Below are 21,733 nucleotides of genomic sequence, written 5' to 3'. Positions count from 1 at the left end.
TAGAACCCGTTTTCATTCACATATCTTGAGGTCAGAGGTCAAGGGACCCCTTTGAAAATGGCCATGACAGTTTTTTTTTCGCCAAAATTTTGCATACGTTTTTAGTATTTATTCTAGTTAGTATTTAGCCTCTTTGTACCAATGGATTCTTTAGGTTCTCTAGTTTCATATGATACCAGTATTTTCACTCTAGCTTTAAAACTGAGCCGGCAACAACCTAAAAATCACAAGTTGCGTTAATGCGTTAAAGAAATTAGTGGCGTAACAACTAATTTGCAATAACGCGTTATTATCGTGTAAACTTTGACAGCCCAAATCTTTTTAAATAGTTTTATATACAGACTGTTGTATAAAAGTATCCAGTAAGTGTGTTATTGTAATTTTAATTATATATGAGCAAATCTAATTTTGACCACCTCAGAGCAGACAAATCCTGGCACACCCCTGTGATCTTTGGCGCTGCACTAAGCACATCATAACCACACATTACACAACCAGTGATAAGAACAAGCAACGCATTGCACGACCCCTCACATCACACCCTGAAGCTATTGCTTCAGGGAAGCTATTGCTTCAGGGTGTGACATCATAACGGAGCTGATTACTGTTACAGCTGGGCGTTTATTTAATGAATGGGTGCGTACCACTGTGGCAAAGGTATACTTCTGGTCTTTCTCTTGCAGGAAGATGAGTGTATCTGTGAGAAGCAGCGCCAGGATATCTACGGAAGTGAGGAAAAACAGGAAATCACAGTCTGATCATTTATTCACATTATGCACATGCATGTAAAAAGGATGCAAAAATACCACCGGTCTCACCTTTGAGTCGACCGGTGGCAGTCTTCCACAGCAGCGGGCCCTGGTGTTTGAGCGTCTGTCCCGGCCCCATCATGTCCTGCTTGCGGAAGGTGTGGCCGTTCTTCAGCTTGGCCGCGCTGCGGTTCTCGATGCGGCTCCACACTTCCTGTAACCTCTGATGCCGCTCGTACTCACTGACGCTCAGGTCCACGGCGGCTATCACCTCTCGAATCTGAACCAGCGCTTTGGAAATGTCAGCATGCTCCTCGGTTTCCTCTGAGGGATGGGGAAGGAAAAATATATGTATGACTTGAAATATTGTATATTGTGCTGTTATTGACCATACGACCATGTCGCCAGCAGAGGGCAGTAGATGACTGACCTTCAGTGTATTGTAGGATCCTCTCCAGCAGCACTGGGTACTTTGTAATCCTTTGGGTTACCAGCAAGATGCACTCTGGGATCTCCCTCCGTCTCACCAAAGAATTATTACCTTGTTGCTTGAAAAAGAAACATCAACAGTTATGCTACATCTCCTCAGAAGTATAGTAATGCTTTTATTTTAGATGCTCTAGGAGGGTTAAATACCTTAATGAAGTTCTGAAATCTCTTGTTATGCTGCTGGAGCTCTTTGAAAGAGCTGACTGCTTCATTGTGACGGCTGCAGAATTCTCCGTAGACCTGCTTCATTTTCTCACTGTTCTCATCTGAAAACTGCAGAAAAAAACACCCAGTTAATCAAACCATCACTGGTTTCCATCTATCACACCTCAGAGAAAAGGTAGCGCAGCTCACCTGTTGGAGCAGGACGTCTCCTATTTGCTGGATGAGGTAGTTGCTGTGTCCCTGGGGCTGGGCGGAGCTGTGTCGCCGCTCCTTCATGGCGGCGAAGAAGGCGTGGTGGAAGAGAAGCAGCTGGTCCAGACAGGGGAAGACCCGCTCCACCGCCTCGCCATCTAGCTGCACTTCCTCCTTCATGCCTCGCCCGAAAACCTCGGCCATGATGTGCAGCGTCTGTAGGTGGTGGAGCTCGGTCTGCATCAGCTCTGAGGTTTGTCACATAAAAACATGCATTACATCACGCCAGACAATTCTATAAAACAATTATTACAGCAATTATATACATGAAATACTGACACTGACACATTCCAGTGGTTGTGACATCTGCTCACCATAGATGACATCCTGCCTCTTGACAGCTCGTTTGTCCTGCTTCTTGCAGAACTTGTGCTCCACGGTGAGACTCCACGACTCGGCCTCGTAATCCACAGCGTCAGCCGAGACGTCGCTGTGGACACACGCATCAACGCAGTCTACGGAGGGAAAGAGGTACAAAATCATTGTTAATCAAAAATGCCATGATTTATTGAAGAAAAAGGTAACGGTAAAAGTAACTACTCCATGCCACAATTTTTACTGACTACCATCTTCGTCAGGTCAAAATGTTTGAAAAGTGAAAACCACACCCGTATACATACAACACACCAACAGGCAAACAAGTTCTATGATAGCAGTGTGATAAAAACATCCACAAACAGTTAACAATTCGATACAAGTACATAGAAAAAGTACATAAAAACAGCAATACAAAAGCCACACTTCCAAATAGCCTATTTCTAATTATCAAACATATGTTATTTATAAACATTATGTCATATTCATCATCAGATATATCAGAAAATACATCACCTACATTCAATAATATCACATTCACAAATATTACATTGAGTAAGAGGAGAAAGGAAAAAATAAATCTGTAAAACATGTGTATAAATTGGGTTTAAACACCCTTCTAAACAAGTTATCTGTATCAAATCAAAGACGCACCTGTTGTATTTATCAAATTTTTTAAATTTTTATGTGGAAATCTGTAAAAACTGAAAACAACGAGCCTTATTCATGTCATACCTTCTCCGAAGGATGAGTCAGTGGAGGTGGAGGACACTGGAGTTGGCAGCAGCTCTTCTGATCGGCTGGTCACCTTCCAGGAATCAGACTCCGTCTCTGGACTCTCACTGAGACGACTGTTATAGACAAAAAAAAACAACATTACCCACAAAACTTTACCCATATACCCCACATGTAATTCATAACGTCTGAGAGCTTTGTGACCTGTCACTGTTTGTCTTAGAGAGGAGGCATGGCTGGGTCGCGGTGTCTTTCATGGCAGGTAGAGAGGCAGAGACGGAGAGGACACACTGAGGATGACTGTCTCTCACTGTGAAATCTGTGGATTAACAATAATCACACCCAGAATGAAACGTTACAAACAGGAAATATCACCAACAACACGGTTGAGAGAGCTTGACAGCAAAACTGTTGGTGACCGTTCGACCGTTGTGTTGTAAACTCACTCTGTGGGAGGGATGCTGTCCTGTTCTTCACCATGGTAACGGCATACTTATCCTGAAGTTTCTAAGTAAAACAAATGAGGGACGCTGGTTACATGTAAACAATTAACACAAGGGGAGATGAGTCCTTAAACCATTTTTTTATTCAAACATTTCAAGTCAATGCTCACCTTCAAACATGGAGGGACAGAGTCCTTACAGCCCTTATGGACGATAGCAGTGCAACCTGGGAAAGATAGATATCTATAAGTTTATGTATATGTCTCTGTTGTTGCCTCCTTCCCGGGATACATCCAACCCCTTAATTATTTATTGACTCATTTACTTTTTCATTATTATTATTATTATTAGTTTTTTATTTTTTAAATATATATTATTACTATTTACTTTTATCTTTTCCTTGCTTTTATTATTATTGTTTATTTGTTTTATATATATATTATTACTATTTACCATTATATTTTCCTTACTTGTATTATTATTATCTATTTGTTTTTTTTATATATTATTACTATTTACTTTTATCTTTTCCTTACTTTTATTATTATTATTATTATTATTATTATTATTATTATTATTAATAATCATTTTTTTTATATATATTAACTTTGATTTTTTCCTTACTTTTATTATTATGTTTTTTACATATATATTATTACAATTTATTTTGATATTTTCCATACTTATATTATTTTTTTATATATATATATATATATATATATATATATATTACTACTATTTACTTTGATCTTTTCCTTACTTTTATTATTATTATTATCTATTTTTTTTATATATATTATTACTATTTACTTTTATCTTTTCCATACTTTTATTATTATTATTATTTATGCAGTTATTGAAGTTACTTAACATTATTACAATTAGCGTTTATTTATTTATTTGTTTAATTATTCATTTCACTATCCTCCTTCTCCTCAGACATACCTGTACAAGCTTATGACACAATTACCCAACACACTTTCATACATGCACACAAATGCTTACAATACTCCCACTAACAAAAACCCAAAACCAATAAAAAATCTACTCATATTCAAACCATAACATCTGTTTCATACGTCTTATGTTGATGTCTGTATAATTTGTCATCTGTTTGTACTAAGTCACAGTGTATAAAATAAAAATTAAAAATTAAAAAATAAAAAATAAAAAATAAAAAATAAAATAAAATAAAATAAAATAAAATAAAATAAAATAAAATAATAATAATAAAATAAAATAAAATAAAAAGGTTTATGTATAGTGGATATTTGCAACTTACCGGAGCAGTGCAGTAGGTCCTTTCCAGATACCGGTTTGTCACACACCACGCACACGTTGGGGCCCAAACAGGCCCCTGTGTTAAACCGATGTCCATTCAGCGGCCTATCCTTGGTATCTCTGTCCTTCCCCTTCCCCTTGGAAAACCATGCAGGAGACATTAGCGTAAACATAGAGACAGACAAAACGTGACAGCTAAGAACTCAGAGCGAAGCAGGCCTCAATTCATATTTCTATAAACCACTGTGAGTCTCTATTTGCAGAGTAAACTCTACCACATGTAAGTAGATACGAGAGCCTGAAAGGAATCCCCGCCTTTTTCCGAACCGTAAGGAAGTCCAACGAGAAGGAAATGGAACGTAGCATAAACAACAGATGCAGGTCGGGGAGGACTTCCCGTCTCTGTGCTGACTCAACAACAGGGGATTAATCATTAAAAGGAAGGAGGCTGGACACCGTGTTTGGTCTGTCGCTCTGACCTTGAGTTATTCCTAGAAACGTTTCCTGATTGTGTCTCCCAGAGAGTCACATGTTCCCTACCTGAGTCTAAACCAGGAATACTGGCCTGCACTAAAGTTTTATAATGTTCAAAACCATAAATACTTCTATAACCCTTTAAAAACAGACCTAAATCTATCTAAAATATAAACAATAAGAGCTAGAACATTCATTCCTTTTGCAGCAGAAAGTCAAGGTTTGTGTCTTTTGTGTCACGAATTATTACATTATGTGTTGTATAAAACATGGTGAAATGTGCGGTGAGGCCAGAGCATTGCCCCATAATTTAGTTTGCATGATTCTGTTTAAATTGATAAGAAAGATAAGGCTTCTGTCTTTCACATCATCATGTTGTACGCTCATGGTGACATCATTATGTTACTTTACGTGCAAATCTATCAAAACGCCTTTGCACTTGATCTGCAAATAAAAATGAGAATATCTCAAAAACTAAAATATGTGCAGAGTTCAAATAACTTATGGAGTGTTAAGAAATATTTAGTTCATGCTTCTTTATTTAGAAATGTTTTGGATCAATATGTTTTGTGTGTTTATTGAGTAATATTTTATGAAAAAACGTGTCCGATATTTGTATTTTTTTTGTATTATTTATGACACAATTTAAATAATTTGATTCATTATTATGGTTTATTGACTGACATAACCTTATAGCTTAGGTTGTACAGATTTTAGAGATAGGAAGCATTTGAAGACTTCAAGAAATGACATCACAATAAGTAAAAAAATACCAATGTAGGCACTGGTAGACCATTTCCATTGCAGAGTTAAGAATAAATAATAAAACTGAATCAGCCGGTACATACACACCTATAGAGCACACACTGAAACGGAAACATCATATTAATTTTTAAGCTAATAAACCAGGCTGAGAGTGTAATGTAGCTCTACAGCGAGAGCAAGTTGAAGTTGTGTTCAGTTATTTGAACTGTTGCTGGGTGTAACAGCCGAGGCGTGGACTGTGTGTGGTCTGGGTTTACCTTGGTCTTGTTGCGTGTACTGGACATCCTGCTCTTGAGGAAACTGAAGGTGCGAATGACTTTGTACTTCTCGGACTCCACCTTCGTCGGGATGTTGTACTTATCCAACTCCTCCTCTTCAATTCTGAAGAAGAATTTAAATAATGTCACTGCACTTTGTTCTATAACTCACAACACTAAAAATATGAGTCATTGATTGCAGAAGTGTTAGTTGGTAAAATCACGCCATCCCGACTGTCTTCTTGCTGTGTCAGCGTAACGACAGGACAATAAAAGCACGTATGATGGGTTAGTGTCGGTGCAGGCAGAGTGGGAAATGTGTGTATTCTTATATGCTTGTAGTACACAAACATATATATGACCTAATTGTGGTGGTTAGTTCAAACTGCAACTTCCTACAGCAGTTCATCCAAAAATATAGTTTAATCTTATATTGTACAGCGTGTAGTTGATTCATTCTCTGCAACACGATGCTGTGAAAGTAAATTTAAATTAGTAGATTTGTTAGAGGCAGGATACATGCAAAACCACAATGACAGACTTCTGCTGCGTATCGTTAAAAGACAATAACAACTTCATTATTGATCTGCTGTTAGAGGAGATGAGAGGAGAGGAGAGGAGAGGAAAGGAGAGATGGGGTGTTGAGGTGAGGAAACGAGTGGAGCAGAGGAGAAGAGAGGACACGACAGAGGAAACAAGGAGAGGATATGAAACAAGGAGATGGGGAGAGAAGATAAAACAAGGAGAGGAAATAAGGAGAGGAGATGAAACAAGGAGATAGGGAGAGGAAACAAGGAGAGGACAGGAGATAAGGAGATGGGGAGAGGAGATGAAACAAGGAGATGGGGAGAGGAGAGGAAACAAGGAGATAGGGAGAGGAAATGAAACAAGGAGAGTAAACAAGGAGAGGAGAGGAGATAAGTAGATGGGAAGAGGAGATGAAACAAGAAGATGAAACAAGGAGAAGAGAGGAAAAAAGGAGAGTAGAGGAGATAAGGAGAGGAGAGATGAGGCGTTGAGGTGAGGAAAGAAGAGGAGCAGATGAAAAGAGAGGGGACGAGAGGAAACAAGGAGATGGGGCGAGGAGATGAAACAAGGAGATGAGTGGATATGAAACAAGGAGAGGAGAGGAAACAAGGAAAGGAGATGAGATGAAACAAGGAGAGAAGAGTAGAGGAGGTTGTGGTTTGTTGTCAGTTGGTGCGTACTGTACTGTACATGCTGTGCGTTCTGGTTAGAGTTAGTTGGAGCTGGACGGTTAAAGGATGCTAGAACAGTGGAACAGGAGTCGCCCCCCCCACATACTCTTTGAGGAACTCAGACAGGGTGAGATGTTGAATGGACTCTGCCAGCTCCATGCTGCCCTCGTCATCAGCAGACTGGGCTCGCTTACGGAAACTAATCTCCCTGTAAAGAACAGCGACACACACCCGGACACACACTGACGTTTTAATACTGATGAGATGCTGCGAGGGCCACGGAGACATGCTACAAGTAAAGATGTGAACAACAAAACAGCCACAAAGGGCTCCGCTCAATCAATAGGATATACTGTAGTCAGGAATAATGCCCTGGTTATGTCTTGTATCTTCCACTAGGGGGAGCTACTGAAGTGAGGCAGTTCAATCTATAAATGAAGTGGTGAATGAAGAGGAAATATCAGTTGGCATCAGTGATAAAATAGGCTGAGTGGAACAGGAAGTGTCACCCCTCTTAGAGCAGACAGAGAACATGTAAAGCAGCACTTGTTGTTTTATACCGTTTTTCAAATAATAAACCATAATTTGCCTGTGATTTATAAAATACAGTACATTCATGATGTGTTGTGACATGTATCCATGACGCAGCTGGACATATCTGGAGCAAGAGGACACTGTAACAAGAGCATTGTGCTGGAAGTAGCTCAGGGTCACACTGATATCTGTACGTCACCGCCTCAGACAGACGGGATCAAAACACCAGTAACGCACGTAAAACCAGCTCTGCTTCACAAAAGAACAAAAGAGCTCCATGAAAGCAAACTGTCACCAAGCAACCTGGTTGGTCGTCAAGGTTACACACATATGTTGCCCCCGGCGCTGGGGATTCCATATTTGATGAAACATACTGTCATTTTAACTAAGAACGAACTCAGCGAACTCAGAGAAACACTGGAAAAGAGAGAAAAAAGAATCTGGAATATAATGTAATCCAAGGAAGACTAAATAGTAAATTAAAAGTAATGCATAAATACCTTTTTTCATGTGACTGCTCTGACATACTGGAGGCTCTTTGCTCTGTGAACATAAAGAAGGAGGAGAAGTTAATTGTTCAAGAACTTGACAACATGTTTACATGATATGCACATCTTGTAGAGCTGGGCGATAATTCAATATAATAATTTATCGTCTTTCAATGGAATCATATCACCATGAAATCATATATAGAGATATTGTGATACACAATTACTATGTTTACAATTTTTTCTCCATAATTTCACTTGTTCATTTTGCACTAAAGTACTTAGAAAATACTCAGTACATTTCATTCGTCAAGTATTTAATCCACACAGGAAGAGTATACAAAAATAGGCTTTACCATGTGGTTATTTCATATAGACTATTTAATTATTCAATTACCAGAAAACATGCTATATGTAAGAGATAATGCACAGCGAGCCGGACGTTGTTGCGCTGTACATTATCACGCTTATTACACGCCTACTTACTAACGGTTAAATCAATAATTTGACAAAAAAATGGTGCTCCAGAGTCCGAAATCAGATCTGCGCGCATAGCAACGGTCTGTTATACATAGCAACGGTCTGTTATACATAGCAACAGTCTGTTATACATAGCAACGGTCTGTTATACATAGCAATGGTCTGTTATAAAGAAAAAACAGACAGCAAAATGCCGTAATTGACCAATCAGAATTGAGTATTCAACAAAGCTGAGTAATAATGTGATAAATATCGTTATCGAGATATGAAATTACCTATATTGTGAGAGAAGATTTTGTCCGTATCGCCCAGCCCTAACGTCTTGCACCATAGAAATTTATATAGCTTCTGAATAAAGCCACAGATGATAAGCAGAGTAACAGATGATCCGCAGGTACGTAACCAAGACAGAACAATACATATGAAAGCTGTAGCGCAGACAGACACAGAGTGCTGACCCCTGATACCCCTCACCAGGCTGCAAAGCAATCAGCTGTCTTTTCATTTCATCATTTTTCACCACCACCATTCTAATTAAAATAATGCTGAGTCATGATTAGAGAAACCACACACACACATGTAAACACACGCCAAGGTTATTACAGTTTACTGATTCTAATTTACCTTTTACTTTGATTATTGTTTCAATCTAATTCCAACTTGTTTTAGTTTAGTTTTGCATGGTTTTGTACTTCAGCGCCGTGAGCACATAAACATTCACAGATTGCTCCACTATGTTCACCAGCTAGTTGCTGGCTTTGTCCGTCTGCTGGTGCTGGGCAGGTAGCATACAGTGGGTTTGGAAACGATGCTGATGAGAGCAGCAATAATGTACCAAAACAGTGAAGTTGAGGGTTGTAAAACCAAAACAATGAGTTTAAAACATGCTCAAAATCTCGAATCAAGTCAAATGCATTCATTTTCTGCAGTTGAATCAGTTTACAGTAATAACCTTGACTCCCACACACACATAAGCACTGACACTGACAGCGGCGTGCTGGCCATGCTGGGCCTGAGCGCGGTGTGACGGCTGCAGGTGTCCAGTACTTACTACCAGGGTGGAGAAGAGACAGAGATTTAGACAGAGAGAGGGCCTGAAGGAGAGATCGGCTGTGGTTGACACTGTGGAGTACGCCATCTACAGGGCACAGTGGACAGAGGGCCGCTCACACATCAGCACAAACGGTACAGTCAACTCCAGACTGAGAGCTCTTAAATCATTATTTCCTGCAGTAGTGCAGGCGTATTGTGAATATTTGAAAAAAAGCAAAACTAGAATCCTTTTCTTGTTGAAGAAAACTGTTAAAGGAATAGTTCAACATTTTGGGAAATGTTTGCTTTCTTCCCGAGAGTTGGAGAAGAAAATCAATACCACTCTCATGTCCGTCTGTTGTGGTTTTTCAGGCTCAAAACTCTGGAAAGCCGCAACTCCCGGCCAACAAATAGTACAGCTCAGTTAGTTTTTTTGTACGAATTTAACAAACAAAATATATCACGTTAATTAGTGAGCTTTAGAGGTGCTGGTAGGTGGATTATCTCTGAACTAGGGCTGCGCAATTAATCGAATATTTATCACAATCACGATTTTGGCTTCCCACAATTAAATGAACAGGATCGACTGCGATATTGACATTTAAAATGTGAGCTCCGCTTATAGTAAACTGCTGCATATCAAATCAAGCGCTTGCTAAGCTAACAGTCAGCCACCAGCCGACGATCCAGATGTTTTGGCTTCACTTTTGGGGAGTGTCATGCCGCTGCACGCGTACCCTACCGAGGGAGCCTGTGAAAAACGTTCCTGAATGTTGAAGCTGCAGTCCAGAATAGAAGAGTAATATACTATATATTACTTGTTTTGCCAAAGAGCAAAACCAAAATGCACTGAATTCAGGTGAAGACGAACCTTATTTTAAGTTTTATTTTAAAGCAAAGAGTTGTTAATCAGCAGGAATCTAGCACAACACGGAAGTGAAAAAAGCACTCTGTTAATTTAAACGCGAAAATTAAATAAAAATATTTTGCCCCTAAAAATCAATGAATAATCGTGATAAATAATCGTGATCTCAATATTGATTAAAAATAATCGTGATTATCTTTCTGGCCAGAATCGTGCAGCCCTACTCTGAACAGAGCCAGGCTAGCTGTTTCCACCTGTTTCCAGTCTTTATGCTAAGCTAAGCTAACCGTCTTCATATTTTTAACGCACAGACAAGAGAGTGGTTTTGATGTTGAGAAAGCGAACAGGCGTATTTCCCAAAATGACAAAGTTCGCTTCTTTAAGCACATTCTTTTGTTGGGAGATGACCGCACTTCATATTAGTAGTGAGACTATCTAACTGGTTTATGGAAAAAACAGAACGTAAAAAGTCAGCTCTTTCACCAACCATTAGTGACACACCAAACAAAGTTGGAAACATTGTTAGTTATGTGTTAGACACACTGTACATGTTCTAACTATGTGAGGGAGTAAATAGTCCCGGTGTTACTGACCAGGGCTGATATCTCCGGTGTGGTTGTCCCGGGAAAAACGAGCAGGACGCAGGAGGTTTTTGGGGGAAGAGTAGGAATACGAACGCAGTCGAATCCCCTGGTCACCCATGTCCTAGACAAAACAATGAAAACACTTCAAACTTCTCACGATATAAGGAGAAGTGAAAGTATCTGATGAAATTGGCGAGAGCCTGAGATTTTACCTTCGTAGTGGGTTCACATGCTGAGGAGGCAGATTGGCTGCGAGTGCACGTGAGGTCAGGGAAGGGACGAGAGGTTTCCCTTTTGTCTTCACTCTTCTCAACATCTGACGAGAGTGGGGAAAGCGGCTTGGTGCTGTCCTCTCCACTGTCCACTTCCAGAGCCACTAGACTGGGACTGGAGCGATAAATGACCCGTTACACACAGAGACCCTGGAGAACACTGCGTTCTGATTGGAGAAACCTTTCTACTACGATGTTTAATACCTGAGGTCGCAGGTGTCCATGGGCGGACTTTCTCTCTGATTGGTTGGCTCAGAGGAGAAGGGACGGCTCAGCCTGGCGAGGGCCTGGTCAGTGGGTGAGAGCGGGAGAGAGCAGGGTAGAGAGGGAGGGGAGAAATCTTCTGAATAAGGTGGAGGAGTGTCGGTGGCTGGCAGGAGATCTTCTGAGTCTACCGTGTCCCATAACCCGCTGTCCGTCCCCGTGCTGTCCCTGGTCACTCCACTGACGCTATACTTGATGTCGGCATCTTCCTCCTAAGAAAACACAAGACAGGAGAAAAAAAAGTGCAAAATTAGGAAGCAATATTTCTTAAAAAGCAGCAAGAAAAGTAGCAAAACAGAAAAGACTAAATGATAAATCTGGATTTAACCATCTGAGACCGATTTTAATGTCTTTCAGAGGCTTTAGCAGGTTCAGTTTTAGAGCTGAAGCCTCCAAAGTTGGGCTAAACTTTGGCGAGGAAAAACTGGCATGGCCATTTTCAAAGGGGTCACTTGACCTCTGACCTCAAGATATGGGTACCCACAACTCTCCCCTTTACAGTCATGCCCACTTTATGATAATCACATGCAGTTTTTTGAATGCATTATAAATGTGTTATTTTCGTCTATTCTAAAATGGTATGTTTGAATATTTCTGCATACTGGGGTCCATAAACAGTCTTGAATTACATAAATTGGGTATCACTGTAAAGCTGAGACTCTTGTGGATCCAATGAGCCCAACTGTATTCATGTGTGATGATGTTAGTCCCATGAGTAGACATTTTATATAGTGAGTTGTTTTTTTTTAAACTGACCTCACTGTATAAAATGACCTGTGGTGACCTCTAGGATAATCACAGCCTCATGAAACTTTACAGCCACAAACTAGAGACCTAGAGCATTCAGAGGATGGATGGCTTTCCTAGCTAGATTCACAATAAGGGGGTTTCTGAGCAGTTTACACAACAGAAGTGCTTGCCCTCCAATCGCAGAAAAATGCAATTCTTGCACCAAATGTCAAAAGTTTTTGAAACCAAATCACAGCATGGCTTTTTCTATGGTGTTCCTCAAGGTCTTGGTGTCTTAATGTGGTATTTTGGAGGGATTATTGATCTTTTTTATCAATTCTCAAGTGGTAAAAAAATTGTTAAATTTAGCAACAAATCTGTGTAACATATGATAACTTATGAGACATAATAGAGCATGAGACTGTCCACCATATACTTCTATCATAATGTTCTAAACCCTAAAAACACTTTCACAATGTATTTTAATTAATTAATTTATGTTCATTTCTGATTTATGAATAGAACAACTTGACACACAGTGTTGACCTGCTATCTCCCCCTAAAGACCGCTTGTTCCCCCCTAAAATAGACAAAAACGGGTCTATTGTGGGTCTCAGAGGGTTACAGAGAGACGGAGATGTATTACCTGTGTCTGATGTGTGATGGTCTGATCGCTGCTGTTGATCATGGAGAGCAGAGGGTCTGTAGCACGCTGGTTCTGGACTCCACTGGACGGCATGGGATGGCCATTCACTGTGATAAACAAAGAGTACAATCTTCAGTACAGTTTATAATCATTCAAACAGACAATACTTCTCTTTGTCTCCACTCCCTTTTCCCAGTTAGGATCAACTACCCTACAGCACTGTACTGTACAAGATGTCTACTAGGAATTTGTTTTTATCCTGCTGAATGATTCACAGTCACAGACACTTTTCATTACCATCAGCATCATAACGTGAGTTAACCGGGCATCTTAACCAGACAACAAAACCACAACAATTTAAACAAGAAGCCCTCCATCAGATATGCCAGAAAAGAGAAAATAAATTACCAAACATGTCATAATACTGGACAGTTCTCTTCAGTAAGCCTTCTGTTTTGCTTCTTTCTAGTGATGTGGGATCATCGTGACATAATTTATTGATCTTTCATCGCTTAAATGTCGAGGCTTTGAGCAAAGAAAGGAAAATGTGATGAGACGCTGCATACCAACTCCCCGTTTGACCTTTAAAGGTTTGTTTTCACAGAAACCTCCACATATCAACCCCTTACCGACAGGCTGTCTATTTTCTGGAGGAAAAAAATGGATTATTGACTTGCTCTCTTTTATTTACCACGTCTGTGTAACAACCTTCATGTACACTCTCTCTTTGTGATATTCATGAATAGAATAAAAGTCAAGTTAAGTAAAGTAAAGCAACTGAGTAAAACACCTTTTACATATTTACTTATATAATAAAGTAATGGTATACTGTATGTACCACTGCTGACAGTGTAGTGCATATCTAAAAGAGTGGTGGATGGTATTTCTACGATAACAGTGTGGAAAATTACCTCTCCTGATGAGAAGCCATTTTCAGCTCTGTGTGCACTTTCCAGCCAGGCTTTGATGTCTGGAGCGGCCGTGCCTGCACTAATGTAAGGGAAATCCTGAGCATCACAGAGGCATTTCCTCTCTGCTGCTCCCACACAGTGAGGACATCAGCACGGAGCTCAAACGTCCAAGGCAAAGCCTCTTATATCACTGCGTTTATCTTGTTTTCTTTATAAGTCAACTGTCAGTGTGTGCGCAGCTTTGCACACAAACACAAAAATCTCCTCTCTGTTTGATTTAAAGCACGGTGACAGATTGAAGGAGCACCAGCTTGTAGACTAATTGTCACACCGGCTAGCTCCAACAATAACTGACACCGCTGAGTTATGTCAGTTGGAACCAGAGAAACCGTTACGATCATTTCGACAGATCTGGAAAAAAACAATAACTCTGGATGACAACTTTGCACCACAGCGACCTCGAGGCGCCGTCATCACAACAGAAATATTCAGCTCAACAGTGAGTTTGATGACTTGAGCAATGCAGAAGAATCTGCAATGACCCTGCCTTACTCTCCACTACTTGACATTATCACACACACACTTCAGTTCATGGTCACAAAGTGTATGGGCTCCATTTACGCATCACTTTATATCAGTGGTTCACAACCTTTTTCCTTAAGTGAACCCTTCTCTATCATTGAGTAAACATAAGACCACTGACATATTTTATGGATATTTCATATTATATTCAATGCATAACAAAAACAGTAGAGGATAAACGGTACAATTAACCCAAATATTGAACACAATAACTGCAGGAAGTGTAAAATGAGCGATTTGTGATTTCTTGTGAATATTGCATCAGAGATGAGTTTTCCTGTTATTTCTAGGAACTTTTAACACATATCTTTGTCTGTATTATGTATTTTTGTTTTTATTATTATTTTTAACAATCATTCATACTTAATAGGCTTCTTTTTGGACAAAGTCAGTGTTTTCTTCTGCTGGATATTTTGCCATTGTTAATTGCCAATTATCAGAACAATATGAATATTCAGGTTGCGTCCAAAATTCGAAACTAACATGTTATGTAGTACGCATTTAGTACGTTATTTAAAGTCACATGAGGTTGGCACGGGTTACCATGGTTACATGTCTCCAACCTGCAAGGAGGCTCTCAGGAATTGACGACGTAAATTACAGCTCAGTGCATCCGAAAAGATACATACTACTGTTTATTCACACAAAAGTATGTTGAACGTACACATATTGAGTATGTACTGCATAGTATGCGATTTCGGATGAAGCATCAGGCTCCCTCATGTGGCACGAAGGTGTACTGCAGACATATGTCTAAATATGTTAAATGCTAAATAATTGTTAAATAAACGACTATAGAAGAAATTCTGCAAGTTTATTTGGCGACCCTAATAAAATCTCCTGTGAGTCAGTCTTTGGGAAACACTGCTCTAGAGTTTACAACAAACTCTTCATTCTCCACAACAACACACGGGAAATTAGCATTCACGGTAACCGCGGCAACACCTGAATCATCCCGAGCATCCTCCTCAAAGTTTTTACAAGCCAGCGAGTGTTTGCGTAGCTCATTCAATCTCGTGTGCACGCGTGTGTTTAAAGAGAATTCAAGGTTAATGCATGTGGTTCACCTTAAATGTCAGCTTTTGTAAACCTACGACATCTGAGCTTGTTAACATCCCCCCCCCTCTCAGTTCAAGTACAGAGCTCCACTGTCCGATCCAGGGGAGTCGGGGGGAGGGCGACAGGCCAGAGGGGCGAGGGGGGGGGACATCTCTCGGCTCAGACAGAGCTTGAGTGGGACACGCCTGACCCCATTCCTGCCTTTGTCCCAGTGACAGGGCAGATTCCTGGACTCCCAGACTGAGTCATTGTGGAGGCCAGCGGGTAAGACCCGACCTGCACCGTCTGAAGCCAGACTCCAGGAAGATAATACATCCATTTAATCAAAGAAAACCGCTCATCAACCTCAGACAGAAGTGAATCCCAGTCTGTGTCTGTGAAGCAGTTATTGATTTCCTATGATGCGATTCAAAACAGAGCTGTGCACATTGTGCCAACGCCACAAGAGAGAGGCTTCCAGTCAACCAGCGTTGTTCCCACACCCTGATGTTCAGCACAGCCACAAATATGTTGTTGTGGTTTTTATGATTTACTCATTTATTGTTTAAGCCACATGGAGCTCCTTGCTAGTGCGTGTGCAAAATACAAATATTTAACCAGAGGTTGATGCCTGACATTAGGGCTGTGTGTTGGTAGAATCTGGCAATACAATACGTATCATGATACACGGGATACGATTTAATATATTGTAATACTGTAAGTAATGCGATATATTGCAATTTTTTAAATCAAATTTTAGGAAAACTGTCATAATATAAAGAACACACCACCATATGCATCAAATCTGAGTAAAATAGTTTACTTTTTTATTAGGGCTGTCAAAGTTAACGCGATAATAAAGCGTTAAAACAAAATTGTTTATAACGTCACTAATTTCTTTAACGCATTAACACAACTTAGGTTGTAACTGGCTCAGTTTTAAAGCTAGAGTGAAGATACTGGCATCATATGAAACTAGGAAACATAAGGAATCCATTGGTATCAACCATGCATGTCATACTAGCTTGTCAGGAAAGCTATATTTTGGTGAGGAGGGGTCCCTTGACCTCTGACCTCAAGCTATGTGAATGTAAATGGGTTCTATGGGTACCCACGAGTCTCCCCTTTACAGACATGCCCATTTTATGATAATCACATGCAGTTTGGGGCAAGTCATAGTCAAGTCAGCACACTGACACACTGACAGCTGTTGTTGCCTGTTGGGCTGCAGTTTGCCATGTTGTGATTTGAGCATATATTTTTTATGCTAAATGCAGTACCTGTGAGGGTTTCTGGACATTGTTTTGTGTTGTTAATTGATTTCCAATAATAAATATATACATATATTTGCATAAAGCAGCATATTTGCCCACTCCCATGTTGATAAGAGTATTAAATACTTCATATCAATCAATCATAGCACTACTTTGAGAGGGCACATACACTGAGACGGTGCATCTCTTTGCAAATAATATAAAGATAAATTATTGACTGAGTTCATCTTTGTATGTAAACTATTAATTAAAAATCGATACAGTGTTTTTGAGAACCGATAGTCATAATATCGCGATTTTGATATTTTCTTACCCCCCTACTTGACATACTAACACCCTCCTCCTCCTCCCAAGAAGAGTAGTAGCAGCACAACATCAGGTCTTCTAGATATAACTCTGACTATTCAGGAATTGAAACCAGATGCAAGAGTATTATTGCCATAATATTAAAATGGAAACAGCACTTTGGTTTGGATAAGCTGCTGTTGTGTTTGCCAAATCCTTGAGGGAGATAAATCAAGAGAAGAGAAGAATTACCAGATAATGAGGATGGGTACTCGTCGTCCTCATCGTCGTCATCATCCAAAGAAAGAACGAGTTGTTCTTCAAATACCTTTAAACAAACCAGAGGAGGAAGCACGGCTCTTAGGAAAATGCAAGTGTTGTTTACTTGAAAACAACACAGAAACAGTCACAGTTGCGTGCGACGAACTTAAGAGGCAAATCTATAAACATTTACGGCAATTACTCGTTATACATCTGTATGTGTACTCACATTGTCCGCCAGCGCAGGCTCTTCCACTCGGAGCTCCTTGCCTGTGCGAGTAAAAAGTAAAATTATTTAGCCAGAAGTTGATGCATGACACACACTCCCTCCAGGAATGGAAAACTGGCCAATGAGATGTTGTGCTCGTGCGAAGCAGCGGGTCCAGAGGAAGAGCACATGCTCCCCACTGTGAGGTTGTTATTTCGAGAGGATTAATGGACGGCTGCTGAAGTCGGGACAGGGTTAAGGTCAATACTGAGGAACACTTCCTGCTTCCCTTTATGAGTCGATACTGCCATCTGCCATCTCTATGGTTACCCAAAACAGTGGCCACAGGTTGAGTGAGAGCTTTAAGTGTGTGTGTGTGTGAGCGAGACAGAAATAAGAGAGGTAGAGGCAGCATGGAAGATCTGCAAGAGTCTCAATCTCTGTGTGTGGGAGAAAAAAAACTACCCCCTGAGGTTTCTCTGTACTCTGTGAAGAAGAGCAAACACACGTGTTAAGGAGAGTGTGCCGTACATGGTGTCTGTTGGAAGTGTTTTCTGTCTCTTTAGATTAGTGATGGATGTCTGATCATACAAATGTTTGCTCAACTGAAACTGTGGAGGTTCGTCTTCCACCGCCGCACACGGACAGAGAGCAAATAAGAGCCGTCTGTGCTTGATGGCTATTTTTTATCATTGATTAATTGCATACTTGGGTCCATAAACAGTCTAGAATTACATAAATTGGGTATCACTGTAAAGCTGAGACTCTTGTGGATCCAATGAGCCCAACTATATTCATGTGTGATGATGTTAGCCCCCATTTTATTGTAGTGAGACCATTTTTTGAAACTTGACCTCACTGTATAAAATGACCTGTGGTGACCTCTAGGATAATCACAGCCTCATGAAACTTTACAGCCACAAACTAGAGACCTAGAGCATTCAGAGGATGGATGGCTTTCCTAGGTAGATTGACAATAAGGGGGTTTCTGAGCAGTTTACACAACAGAAGTGCTCGCCATCCAATCGCCGAAAAATGCAATTCTTGCAGAAATCTACAAATATCAAAACGTTTTTTAAACCAAATCACAGCATGGCTTTTTCTATGGTGTTCCTCAAGGTCTTGGTGTCTTAATGTGGTATTCTGGAGGGATTATTGATCATTTTTATTAATTCTCGAGTGGAAAAAAGCCACTAATTGATTCCAAAATAGTTTTCTGTCAATCAACTAATGATTTGAGCACTAGACACAACTACATCTGTGATTCTGGCATCACTGTGTGTGCGCGTCTGGCTCACGGTGTCACGTTGGTTTTTCGGAGCTCATGTTACTCAGCTGGTAACGTCCATGTGACGGCTGACGTGTGGCACATGAAAAGAGAACACAGACAATGCAGGTGTGGAGCTCACCTGTGTGTCAGGCAGGAGCATCATGGGTGAACAGACACCTGATTAGAACTGATCAGCTGAGATGACGAGTTACTCGCACATCAGTGACGCCGTAACATTTGGCGATGTTAACAAGCCAGCAAGCGCAAAGAAAATAGGCCACTAAAAGTAAAAAAATATATAATATAACATATGAGAATGACAAATGTGTGTGTCTCATTAGCGGTACGTGTCAGCCGATAACAGATGTTACGTCGAGGAAAGTCCCCAGCAACTTTTCATGGGACTTTCCGGCTGGTAGCGGTCTACGAACAGAGAAGGTAATACAAAACTTAAAAGACAACAGTCTCTGTTTACCAAACTGACAAAAAAAGGCCAACGCAGCAACTGTGGCTTTGTTTAGTGACGCACATCCTAACGAAACACAACAAACCCTTCACCTATGGCGGGATTGTGATGGAGGCGATGACTAGGGTGGCAGAAAATGTAATTAAAGGACCATAAAAGTAAGACAGAAATGATGTCTGTTATTGGCGATGAACAATTTAATTCTATGAGTAGCTCTCGGACACTTTCATCTTGTCAAATTAGCTCCCAGAGGAAGAAAGGTTGGAGACCCCTGGTCTAAAATCAGAAATTCTTGATGCAGCATTGTAACCACTTTCTCATGAATCATGGTAAACAGCATTTTGCCATACATCACTGAGTCCCTGATAACCAAACCTCACTATCAGATGACTAATAAAAGGCCACTGTCAACAGGGAGTAAACACTTCATACAGCGCAGACTTTCACCTTACCTTCATCACCAGGAAGGAATTCCTCTTTTCTTCTCTTGTCTACCTCACTGTCAGCTTTGAGCCCATTGATCTGGAACAAAAAACAGATCTTATGTGAACACAGTCACATTGCAAATTATACAAGTAAATCACCAAATAACAGCTAAAAGCAAAAGATTACGATATTACACAGTTTTAATATTATACTGCCGTAATTATTGACAAAAAATTATGACAGCAAAACCCTGCAGAGCAACTCATATGATCACATATTTCATGTGAGTTCATTCTGCACAAGCTACTATCACTGCATCCTGAAGTGTCTGTCCTTCTGATGTCGCCTCCTCATGCCCTCTGATTCATTAGCTGCAGTGTTTTGTTTACCGTTACCTGCTCAACTCTTATCAAAAATGTCTGATTGCAAATGAAAGGGTGTGGGAGTCAAGGGTTTATCGCTTACACAAGTAGTGGCCTTATCTCGACACATTACATCATGCACAGAGACGCATGGGAACATTTATCAGCAGTTTCTGTCCTACGTTACGTAGTAGATGGGATTACAATAAGGATTTCAAATAAAGGTGTTCCCGCTGGTTTGCTCTCACCAGTTTGAGGATGCTGTGGTCTCCCAGTTTGTCTCGGAGGATCACGATGGCGTCCTGAGGGCAGCTGCTGGGCGCCTGCCGCACGGTCAGGGTTAGGGAGTCCGTCCCGGGACAAAACCTCAGCATGCAGGAGCTGTCGGACCAAACACACCACACACCTGGAACTGGGCCGACTACAGGACCTGGAGGACTGATGCAGAGGAAGAAAGATTACAGGAAGTGAGGTTTTAACAGGACAGAAAGGAGGCTCCCTTATGAATCAGCCTTATCAGAAGTCTGAGTCAAAAATAAGATAAAATCTTAGCCTTACGCTGCCAACACCCTGAACATGGCATGCTGTCCGTCCCTCTGAGCCAGCTGGAGGGGTGTGTCTCCCTCCTGATTGGGTAAGGTCAACGCCCTTTGACCTCTCGGTTGGTGGATTAAGAAACGGGAGAGATGGACCAAACCCAGACGCACTGCAAGGTGAAGGAGGGTTTCTTTGGGCTGAAGCTCCGCAGCTACAGAAAGAGACAAATAAGAGGAAGAAGAGTCAAGACAAACTTTATACCGTATAGCATGTTTAACCCCTTGAGACCCACGATCATCCTGACCAACTTTACTGTCTTTCAGAGGCTGTAGAAATTGGGTGATGTTAGTCCCCATAGTAGCCATTTCATTGTAGTGAGACCTATTTTTTTAAACCTGACCTCACTGTATAAACTGACGTGTGGTGACCTCTAGGATAATCACAGCCTCATGAAACTTTACAGCCACAAACTAGAGACCTAGAGCATTCAGAGGACGGATGGCTTTCCTAGCTAGATTGACAATAAGGGGGTTTCTGAGCAGTTTACACAACAGAAGTGCTCGCCATCCAAGTGCCGAAACATGCTGCAATTCTTGCAGAAATCTCCAAATGTCAAAAGTTTTTGAAACCAAATCACAGCATGGCTTTTTCTATGGTGTTCCTCAAGGTCTTGGTGTCTTAATGTGGTATTTTCGAGGGATTATTGATCATTTTTATCAATTTCAGTGGTAAAAAAAATGGTTAAATTTAACTCCAAATCTGTGTAACAACTGTGGTATCGACCTAAAAATTACTGCAGCAACTTATGAGACATAATAGAGCACGGACGCATAATAGACGCTTTACGTTTGTACGTCTTTAAGTATTTATTAACCATTTATCAAGGTATTATAATCATCGGTTGCAACTTTATAATAGCCATCCAAATAATGTTTATAGATGGTTTACAAACAGTTTCTTTAAGGCTTACAAATAATATATTAATCAGTAACAAACATATATATATAGTATATAAAATGTTATGTGTGCAACAATAAACTGTTAAAATAACATAGATTATAGCATTACTAATTAGTAAACATTATTAATTATCAT

At 40.4% G+C, this 21,733-nt stretch overlaps 1 protein-coding gene across 5 annotated transcripts in view; it reads right to left on the bottom strand.

Annotated features, from left to right (window-relative positions):
* The window catches only part of arhgef28a (Rho guanine nucleotide exchange factor (GEF) 28a), a 53,494-nt gene that overhangs the window by 15,149 nt on the left and 16,612 nt on the right, over nt 1–21,733 (bottom strand). For 2 of the 5 annotated variants that reach the window (XM_037753243.1, XM_037753242.1), the window contains exons 5-28: nt 20,660–20,849; nt 20,350–20,539; nt 19,766–19,835; nt 17,599–17,639; nt 17,361–17,436; nt 13,019–13,125; nt 11,584–11,855; nt 11,320–11,494; nt 11,117–11,228; nt 9,678–9,764; nt 8,159–8,201; nt 7,231–7,332; nt 5,926–6,049; nt 4,431–4,566; nt 3,319–3,374; nt 3,152–3,212; nt 2,910–3,024; nt 2,706–2,821; nt 1,970–2,110; nt 1,593–1,843; nt 1,386–1,511; nt 1,180–1,297; nt 819–1,073; nt 645–721 (exon numbers count right to left, since the gene is read on the bottom strand). In XM_037753243.1, coding sequence (XP_037609171.1) covers nt 645–721; nt 819–1,073; nt 1,180–1,297; nt 1,386–1,511; nt 1,593–1,843; nt 1,970–2,110; nt 2,706–2,821; nt 2,910–3,024; nt 3,152–3,212; nt 3,319–3,374; nt 4,431–4,566; nt 5,926–6,049; nt 7,231–7,332; nt 8,159–8,201; nt 9,678–9,764; nt 11,117–11,228; nt 11,320–11,494; nt 11,584–11,855; nt 13,019–13,125; nt 17,361–17,436; nt 17,599–17,639; nt 19,766–19,835; nt 20,350–20,539; nt 20,660–20,849 — 3,041 coding nt within the window. The remainder of the gene's footprint in view (nt 1–644; nt 722–818; nt 1,074–1,179; nt 1,298–1,385; nt 1,512–1,592; nt 1,844–1,969; nt 2,111–2,705; nt 2,822–2,909; nt 3,025–3,151; nt 3,213–3,318; nt 3,375–4,430; nt 4,567–5,925; nt 6,050–7,230; nt 7,333–8,158; nt 8,202–9,677; nt 9,765–11,116; nt 11,229–11,319; nt 11,495–11,583; nt 11,856–13,018; nt 13,126–17,360; nt 17,437–17,598; nt 17,640–19,765; nt 19,836–20,349; nt 20,540–20,659; nt 20,850–21,733) is intronic. The other 3 variants (XM_037753246.1, XM_037753244.1, XM_037753247.1) reach the window with 3 other exon arrangements.

This window comes from Sebastes umbrosus, chromosome 19, assembly GCF_015220745.1.
Source record: "Sebastes umbrosus isolate fSebUmb1 chromosome 19, fSebUmb1.pri, whole genome shotgun sequence".
Lineage (NCBI taxonomy): Eukaryota > Metazoa > Chordata > Actinopteri > Perciformes > Sebastidae > Sebastes > Sebastes umbrosus.
The sequence above is the reverse complement of the archived record's forward strand: the minus strand, read 5'-3'. Positions and strand labels throughout refer to the sequence as shown.